This window comes from Spermophilus citellus, assembly GCF_964194105.1.
Source record: "Spermophilus citellus genome assembly, chromosome: 10".
Taxonomy (NCBI): Eukaryota; Metazoa; Chordata; class Mammalia; order Rodentia; family Sciuridae; genus Spermophilus; species Spermophilus citellus.
Genome location: NC_138197.1, coordinates 34,285,020 through 34,295,184, shown reverse-complemented (window position 1 = coordinate 34,295,184; position 10,165 = coordinate 34,285,020). Strand labels below are relative to the sequence as shown.

Sequence of the window (10,165 nt, the reverse complement as noted above, 5' to 3'; positions counted from 1 at the left end):
TAAGAAGTGTATACTATTACTGTCTCCTGATGTTTGTTACCTATGAAGCATGGACTTCTTGGTTTCTTAGAGGCAGCCCTAAAGGAAACATTCAGTAAAGCTGCCTTTAATCATTTAACCCCTATGACTCTGCCTATGACAACCCCACCCATCTTCACCGGACCCAAATTAGGAAGAAGGCTATTGGGGTACCTGGTGGTGGTGATGCTATGGGGGGAGGAGTCTACAAGAGCAAGTTCAAATTTGAATGTGAGGGGCCAATTTTTTTGTCAGACAGAGGCAGTGAAGCATCATTGCTTGAGGCAAGATTTTCTTGGCCTAAGACTTTCAGAATCAAGAAAGACACTCTGGAATCCACTATGGACAGGTAAAGAGGCAATCTCCTTTTTGGGTTTCTTCGAGTAAATCTGAATGGTGAGGTCAGTAGCTATCCCTTTCTCAGCTGCAAGATCTGTTTGGTCAATGTGCTCTTTTTTATTCTGAATCTGACTCATCTTCTGATCAGGACTTGCATGTTCTCAGCCTAACTTTCTCTGTTCTGCACTTGTCTCCATCCCTCTCTTTTTCATGTTGTACACACACATACACACACACACAAAATATGTACAATGTACTGATCTGTCCTGGGATTTGCCACAACCAGAACTAGTTTATGACAGAAATATTAACAGAGCAATCTTTAGAGACTCGAATCATAAAAAGGTCATAGCAATACTATACTAAAAACAGTAGTGGTAATTTTTTATGATAAATCTGTGAATATTCAATAATAAAACTGTTTGAAGACAAACTGTCCTAGGGAGACTACTGAAATAATTTAGCTGTGGCAAGGAAATTTGTACTTTAAAAAAATATATAAAACATTCAAGATTAATTGCTTGAAAGTCATTAAGGTTGTTATAAAGATAAAAATTAATTTAAGCAAGTTATTTTATGTTATAGGTCCAAGTACTGGCCAGTTAGTGGCATGTTTACTATTTGACTAATCTTTACATTTTTTCAAATATGGTCTAACTTACTTCTTAAATGTGGATTCTGTAAAGTTTTCAGTGTCTCAACATGCATTTTATGGTAAGTTATTATTATAGAGCTTATTCCATTCTATTTTTTTCCATATTTTTATTAGTGCATTATAGTTTTATATGGTGGTTCCATTATTATCATGATGATTACTAGGAATATAGGGAAATCATACATAATTTACATATATTATCTCAATGTAATTCTTTCGCAAATAATTTAGACTCCATAATTAAGAATTTCAATGGTAGTGTTGGGGGTGTAGCTCAGTGGTAGAGTGCTTGCTAGTCCTGCAAAAGCAAATAAACAAAAATAAGATTTTTAATGGTACATTAAATCTTCTTTAGAACATTTTCTTGAGAAAAAAATAATATCAACTGTCTCCTCAGTTTGCAGTGAGAGTGTGAATACTAATCTGAGGTATAAATCCTGGCTAAAGGTCCAGTGGAAATCTTTGTACATAAGCAAAGGCAAAACAAAGGAAAAGTCAATTGTTGAAATTCAGAGAAAGACAAATAAGGATAGAGAAAGACAAAACTCAACAGGACAAAAGGACAATACATAATTATCATTCACGAAGGTCCTATGTGCAGAGTTCACTGGGGATAGCAGAAGATGACTATGTCAGGATTATTTTTAACCCATTTCTTTCTGGTTTGCATTGCTGGGGATGCAGCTCATGTTCTGCCTCAGGGAACACAGCTGTCCAAGCAGCTGTCAACCTGGGGGCCTGAAAAAAATTGTCTCTGCAAAGTCCTTCCTACCTAGGAGACATACCATAGAAGAACAGGTCCTGGAAACAGGTTCCAAGCTAGGGAAGAAATGGATCAAGAAAGTTCATAACAGATCAGGCTCCAGCAAATCATTTCATTCCAGTGCACAACTTTGACTGAAATAGTAAAGGCCAACTGCCATTTCACATGAGATAGGACACAAAAACACTCTGAATTCCTTTACTATTCCATATCCTTCTTTTCTATATTCCTGGGACATTTCTCCATCATCATGATAACCGAACCTGCCCTAACACACACACACACACACACACACACATATTCATGAGCTCACAGGCACATGCATACACCACATACCACCCGTGGTGCATGAAAAAAGATTTCCAGGGATGGTGGTGTACAGTGGTCAAGTGCTTGCCTCAAAGGTATGATGGATGCCCCCTCAGCTTAGATCCCCAGCATGGAAGAAGGGAAAAAAGGTAAAAGGTTCCTCACTTTTCTTATCTATACAGCCCCAAAGGTTGAATATAAAAGGGATATTGGTATGAGATGATGTTCAATCTGTTGACTCAGCAGGGTGCAGTGTTGTGTTACTATAATTCCAGTGACTCAGAAGTCTTATGCAGGAGGATCTCAAGTTCAAGGAGAGTCCAAGTAATATAGGGAGACCCTATCCCAAAATTAAAAATAAGCAAAGCTTAGGGTAGAGCACCCTTGGATTCAGTCCTCAGTATCACAGACAGCAACAATAACAACAACATCTATTTGGGCTCCAAAAAAAAATTTTTTTTCTTTCTCTTCTATATTTATTAAGAGCTTATTATGTGTTGAGATTACACATGCTGATGGTTATTATGTGCTAATTAATTAAGTAGTCATAGAAATAGTGGTGGTGCTATAGTGACTACCATAATACATTATTACTATTTTTAAATAAAGCTGATTGTTGCTAAGGCTTTGTATCCATTTTAGATTCTTGTAATTTTTGTTTGGTGCTGGGCATTGAACTCAGTGCCTCTCACAATCTCTACCATTTGTCAGGTATGGTGACACATTTCTGCAAACTCAGGGGCTCAAGAGGCTGAGGCAGGAGGATTACAAGTTTGAAGCTAGCCTCAGCAATTTAGGGAGGCTCTAAGCAACTTAGTAAGACTTTGTCTTAAAATAAAATATAAAAAGGGCTGGGGATGTGGCTCAATGGTTAAGTGTCCCTGGATTCTATCTCTGGTACCAAAAAGCAAAACAAAACAAAACAAAAAACTCTACCATTGAGCTTTACCACTGGTACCTAATTGCGTAATTTACTTAAAAACAAAACACAGCCTGTAGTCCCAGCAACACGGGAGGCTGAGGCAGGAGTATCGTGAGTTCAAAGCCAACCTCAGCAACAGTGAGGTGCTAAACAACTCAGTGAGACCCTGCTCTAAATAAAATACAAAATAGGGATGGGGATGTGGCTCAGTGGTTGAGTGCCCCTAAATTCAATCTCTGGTACCAAAAAAAAAAAAAAAAACAACCCAGTTTGGCAAGGTGGCGCATGCCTCTAATCCCAGCAACTTGGGCCTTCTGAGACAGAGGATTGCAAGTTCGAAGCCAGCCTCAACAGATTAGTGAGGCTCTTATCAACTTAGCAAGACCCTGTCTCTAAATAAAATATTAAAAAGGGCTGGAGATGTGGTTCAGTGGGTAAGCACCCTTGGGTTCAATCCCCGGTACTAAATAAATGAATACAGTTGACTACTTTTTATATTGTTTGATAAATACAATGTTTATACTGTTGATAAATCTAGTTCTCTTCCTAAAGGTTTAAAATGTTTTTTTAATAACTTTTATGTGTGTAAATGGAGACATTTAAATTGAAAGAGCTAGCTGAGCAAGGTAGAGCATGCCTATAATCCTAGAAATTTAGGAGGCTGAGGCAAGAGAATCACAAATTCGAGGCCAGGCTCAACAATTTAGTGAGGCCCTAAGCAACTAAACAAGACCCTGTTTCAAAACAAAAAATAAAAAATGCTGTGGATGTGGGTCTGTTAAGCACCCCTGGGTTCAATCTCTGGTACCAAAATAAAACAGAATTGAAACAGCTATAATCGGCTGTTGTCCTAGATTTTCTATCTAATAAAGTTGACACTGGGGCAGTTAATTTTTAAGGCTAGGTCTATCACCTATAATACATTATTAAATTATCAATTCTCATTTTATGTCCATACAAAGACCAGCACATGAATGTTCATAGTACCTTTACTTACAGTTGCACCAAAGTGTGCACAATCCAAATATCCATCAACAGGTGAATGAGAAAACAAAACATGCTATACTCATGCAATAGAATACCACTCTGCAAGAAAAAGGAACAAACTATGAAACATGGATGAGTCTCAAAGTCATTATGTTAAATGAAATAATACCAAAAGAGATGATGTATGGTTTATATGAAATAATAGAAAATGTATAGTTACAGAAAGCAAGTCAGTGGTAGAGAGAATTGATTGCAAAGCGGGGTAAAGAAACTTTGTGCGAGTTACCTGGGAAATGTTCTGTAACCTGACTGTGGTAGCAGTGTGGGGTGTTTACATCTGCCAATATTCACAGAATTGTGGGCAAAATTTACTGTATGTAAATTATGCCTCAATGTAAAAAAAAAAAAAGTGCAAAAACGTTTCAATTCTCTTGCCAGCAAACTGTATTCAAATTCCTCACCAGGCCTTTACAAGTTCTTTGCTCTTCTACCCAGTACCATTAGGTAGCAGCACTATCTCCACAAGTTGGAAAAATATATTTCTGGAAAAAAGGACCCACAAAAATCAGAGATAGCACTCTTGCTTTAGTAGCAACCTTGCCACATAGCTTGTGCTACTATGTTCCCAGCTTTAAAAGGGATTATAAATTTCCTTAAAGAAACTTGAGTTACCAAAGAGTGTCTCAACAAATTCAATTTACTATGCAAGATACTGAGTTTAGAGCTAGGAAAAAAAAGAGGAGGGACAGTCAGTCTGTGTGTGTGTGTGTGTGTGTGTGTGTGTGTGTGAGAGAGAGAGAGAGAGAGAGAGAGAGAGAGAATGCACCTAGCTAAATATGAAGATTATATAGCCAAGTTATAAAAGCAGCAGAAGAACTGAGATATAGCTGAGATATAGCTCAGAGGCAAAGCTCTTGGCTACTGTGTAAGAGACCAGTGGTTCCATCCCCAGCAAGGCAGGAAGAAAAGAAGGAGGGCTGGGATTGTAGCTCAGTGGTGGAGCACTTGCCTAACATGTGTGAGGCACTGGGTTCGTTCCCCAGCACCACATAAAAATAAAAACAAATGAATGAAGGTATTGTGTCCATCTGCAACTAAAAAGGTATTAAAAAAAAAAAGAAAAGAAGGAAGGAAGGAGGAAGGGAGGAACAGAAAAAAAAAGAGGAGGAGGAAAGAAAGAAAAGCATAATAAGTTTATTTAATTAAAGACCCCCAAACCCTGGGAAAACTGTTTTTATGTTTAGATTCAAATGAAGAACAGGAAGCACATGGAAATGTGACTAGACAAAGGGATCTGATTTAATGGTAATTCAGTAAGGGAGGAAACTCAGCAAGGTCTCTCCAGATTCTACGTGGCCTGTCCATGCAGCATTCCTTCTCCTGGGTATAGGGTAGGACACCTGTGCAAGGAGAGTCTTTAATAGAGAAGGGAGAGAGAGGCCTTTCCAGATTTTATGGCATGCTTTGGGGGAGAGGGGGTTTAGCTTCTATGATCCTTCTTGAGGGAGAGGAATTCTGGTTTCTAACATTCGCTAGACAGGAAGGCAGAAGGTCAGACCCTTGGCTTCGGAGGCTGCATCTGAGATTTCTCACGCTCCTGTAATTCAAAGTTCTCAGCAGGGCAAAGTATCCTTTCTGAGACCCAACAGAATCAACAAATTTAAATAATTAATTACATGAGGAATAAGGAAGAAGAAATAATCAGGGATGATTCCAAGTTTCCAGTCTGGTTACCTGACATGGTAAAGTCAGGGGGAGTAGCAGTTCAGGACAGTGGACATTTTAGGGATGCTGTTGGCCATGTTGAGTTTAAGGTACATATTGGAGATTTAAGTAGAAACTGGAGGGAAACCTAAAAAAATAATTATGAGACTGAAGAACAAGTTTGTAATATTAAGTCATCAACATCTAGTAGACAGCCAGGGGAGGAGACTGTCTATTGAACTCAAATGAGTTTAGGGTTCTTGCCAAATTTCTCTCAGTTGGTCTTAATTTTAAGCAGAAAAAGATGTTTAAGCAGGATTCCAAGCTCAGTAGGTCTCAGGCATCCAGCAAATGAAGGGAGAGATGCTTCCAAGTAATTATAAATTTTAAAAGTAATACTAACAGGGCTGGGGATGTAGCTCAGTGGTAGAGCCTAGCAAGCAAGAGATACTGAGTTTGTTCCATCCCCAGCACCCATCATCATCATCATCTGAAGGAAAACCCAAAGTGACCAGAGAGTGAACTGTGTTCCTGATTTCCTTCTCCTTCCTCTCACCCACAGCCTTCTGATGAATCGGAAGAAGTTTCTTTACCATTTCAAAAATGTTCGCTGGGCTAAGGGTCGGCATGAGACCTACCTGTGTTATGTGGTGAAGCGTCGGGATAGTGCCACCTCCTTTTCACTGGACTTCGGCCACCTTCGCAACAAGGTATCAATTAAAGTTTGCTTTCCCAGCAGTTGAAAGCTAAACAGTAGATGCTTTTAGTTACTTGCTGAGGGTCCAGGTTTTTTTTTTTTTTTTTTTTTTTTGAGGGTTGGGGGACTGCGGGGGTGCAGTACTGGGGATTGAACCCAGAGGTACTTTACCACTGAGCCACATCCCTTTTTATTTTTTATTTTAAGACAAAGTCTCCCTAAGTTGCTTAAGGCTTATCTAAGTTGCTGAGGCTTGCCTTGAAGTTGCCATCCTCCTGCCTAACCTCCAGAGTCTCTGCATGGGCCACTGAACCTAGCCCACCCATTTTTTTATTTTTAATATTTTTTGCGTTTCTGTCTCCACTAACTTTTTCAAATCTTCTTTACCCCCTCCCCATGCACCCATATTAGACATGGCCTAAAAGGTCATTTAATGTCCTTCTCAATCATGCCTGGTACCCTAATGCCATACTTGATCCCAAACTTTCCTCCCCTTTTCCAGCCTTTTTTTTTTTCCATGTGTGCAGTGCTGGGGATTGAACCCAGGGCCTTGTGCATGTGAGGCAAGCACTCTACCAACTGAGCTATATCCCCAGCCTCTGAATTGCCCTGAGATTAAGGTAAGAGGATTTTGATATGAGGAAATAGTACCAGCTCATTTTATTTATTTATTTATTTATTTAGGTACTGGAGGTCAAACTCAGGCCTTTCAGCATTCTAGTCAAGTGCTGTACTGTACCCCTGTCATGTGCCCAGTCCCTCAAACTAAATTCCAACTTTTTTTTTTCTATTCTTGAGATGGAGTCTCTTCATGTTGCCTAGGCTGTTCTTGAACTTGTGGACTTAAGTGATTCTCCTGCGTCAGACTCCCAAGTACCTGAGACTAAAACAGGCATATGCCACCACACCCAGCTCAAGCAAAATTTTAAATGAAAAAAAAATTGTGTCTTTAAAATTTTTGAAAATTTATAAAGATGAAAAATATAGGTGAAATTATAGCAGCTCAATTCTCTTTTCCCAATGATTTCTATTCCTCCTATTCATGTAGATTGTAGACCAGAAAATACATTTACTATGGTGAGCCCCAGAAAACTCAGAGAAGCCTCCATTGATTGGTTAATTAAATCAAACTTTCAGCTGCCTGACAGGATTACATTTCCAGAAGATTTCTTCACCAACTAGTAACTTGGGTGGCTGAATGAAGCAGGGGATGGAAAGTTTGAGGATAGCCTCCACATCTTAGAGGGACCCTATCTCAAAAAAAATTTTTTTTTTAAATTTTCAAAGGTTTGGGGATGTTGAGTAATACTGAGTTTAATCCCCTATACAGTGGGACAGGGAGTTTAAAAAGACTTCTTCATCAAAATCAAATGGTCTTACATAAGCTTCTGCCTGTGAATATTTCCTCTCCTAACATTCTGTGACATCTAGTCTTGGTTGAATCCCAGGGAAGAATCTGTGGTGTGGCATGTCATGCTATTTTCATTGCTTTTATTTGTTTGCCAATCTTTATTACCATCATGATTTTACATTCAAGTCATTTTCTTATTTTGTAATGTGACACATTCTATGTATAGAAACCTTTCATTTTATCTGCACTTTCACATTTAATGCTCACAATACCAGCTCATTTTTCTGATGAGGAACTGTAAGAACCAAGAGTTGAGTAATTTGTTTAAGTCTCAAAATTGAAGCTAGAAAATGAAACCTGTCTTCATATTCTGGGATTAATGACTTCTGCAATAAGAGTTTGGCCTGTTATACCCCACTATTGCAGTTATTATTACAATCACTGAGACTATACAATGAGAGAACACATTATTTAATTGCTCTTGGCCCATACTAGTGCCTATTACTTCTACAACACCCACCTGTTTGATTCACCATAATCTATTTTCACTCTTTGCATCCTCCCAAGCAATCTCACAAATTGTCCTAGCTCCACCTAGGGGTCCACGTGTAGTTCCACAATGTTTCATCAAGAGAAACTTCCAAGACATTTTTCCTTCTTAAAATGTGCAAAAATAACTTCAAAGCACAAATTCAATCTCTGTATGGGTAGTATGATGCTATTTCTAGCATTCTCTACTTATTTCATCCTTCTCCCCGCACACCCCCCAAAAAAGAAAAAAAAAATCCTTAGCCTTCCTTCACTGGGTAAGACCAGTATTACATACACACAAAGGTTTTGGTTCACCTCTTACTAATGAGCTCTTGCTTGACCTCTGTGTAACACAAAAGACAGTAACTGTCAGCATTCTAAAAGCTCATTGTGGGAGAGAATACCTGTGAAGTTACCACAACCACAACAAAGGTCAGTGAACTGAGTTCTCTGCTCTCTCCCCAGTCAGGGTGCCACGTGGAATTGCTCTTCCTCCGCTACATCTCGGACTGGGACTTGGACCCTGGCCGGTGCTACCGAGTCACTTGGTTCACCTCCTGGAGCCCCTGTTACGACTGTGCCCGGCACGTGGCAGACTTTCTGAGAGGGAACCCCAACCTCAGTCTGAGAATCTTCACCGCGCGCCTCTACTTCTGCGAGGACTACAAGGCAGAGCCTGAGGGGCTGCGGAGGCTGCACCGCGCTGGGGTCCAAATCTGCATCATGACCTTCAAAGGTGCGAAGGGGAACCTTTTGCGTAAGCTCTGTGCAGCAGACATAATTTTAAATTGCAATTCAGAATGAGAAGAATCAGTGGGGAAAACTCTGGGGGAAGAATTTCCTAAGGTTCACGATAGGAATCAAAATTATTGATTAGAATTCCAGGAAAGCTGTGAATGGCTTGGAGACAAGGTCCTGGGTAAATGAGGAAATGAGGCCAGGGTTTTCTTTACTTCTAGTTGAAGACCTGAACTATCTTTTTCCCCTGTCCCTCCACTTTTTTTTTTTTTTTTTTTTTTTTTTGTTAAAGATTATTTTTACTGCTGGAATACTTTTGTAGAAAATCGTGAAAGAACTTTCAAGGCCTGGGAAGGGCTGCATGAGAATTCAGTTAGGCTATCCAGACAGCTTCGTCGCATCCTTTTGGTAAGTGGCTTCCTTGCTTTTCACTTTTTCTCTCTATAGTCTTTTCCTGGAGCTTCTTATACTTTTAAAAGTCACTCTCTTTTTCATCTGACGAAACTTTATTTCTCCAATAATTCAGTTTTCCCTTCTGTTAATTCATAGTTCAGAGCCCTCCGCTAAGATGTCTTTCCTTTACCTTCTCCTTCTTTCATAGCTTTACTTGTCTTCTTTCTGTCAATCGCTCCTCAGATTCCTCAGCTGTGTTTCCCTCCTGATCACAATTCCAATTTACTAACAAAATGTTAAAAAGATAAGCCATGCAGTTTAGAAGACTTCCCTGTCCAGCTCAGTTTTGAAGCCATTCACTGCATTCATTTTTCTCTTTCTTTGCAGCCCCTATATGAGGTGGATGACTTACGAGACGCCTTTCGAACTTTGGGACTTTGATAGCAAACCTCCTGGCATGTCACGTATGATGAAATATCTTTGTTGAAGAGAGCGGATAGAAGAATAATCCTTCAAGCCTTTTCTGTTTTTCCTCTTCAACTCTTCATTTCTTAGAGTGTAGAGAGGGAAAAAATACTTGTATATGATTTAAAAAATAATCTGTCTTGATCATAGAGAAGGAACGCAGGCTGACCAGGGTGATTTTGCAACTGGTGCAGTTTTGAGTGCAGCATTGCCCTCTATTGAAAGAGAACAGAACTGCAGGACCTGGGACCATCTTAAAGTATCAATGTTCTATGAATTGTAGGTAGAAAGAA

The 10,165-nt window shown here is 39.4% G+C and overlaps 1 protein-coding gene across 1 annotated transcript; it reads left to right on the top strand.

Moving 5' to 3' along the window:
• Window positions 1-209: 209 nt before the first annotated feature.
• On the top strand, window positions 210-9,848 carry AICDA (activation induced cytidine deaminase; the record flags this gene model as incomplete). The annotated part of the gene is made up of 5 exons (XM_081310782.1): window positions 210-367; window positions 6,260-6,407; window positions 8,742-9,012; window positions 9,307-9,422; window positions 9,795-9,848. The coding sequence occupies 5 exons, from the start codon at window positions 210-212 to the stop codon at window positions 9,846-9,848; spliced, it is 747 nt and encodes a 248-aa protein (XP_081166908.1).
• Between the last annotated feature and the right edge of the window lie 317 nt (window positions 9,849-10,165).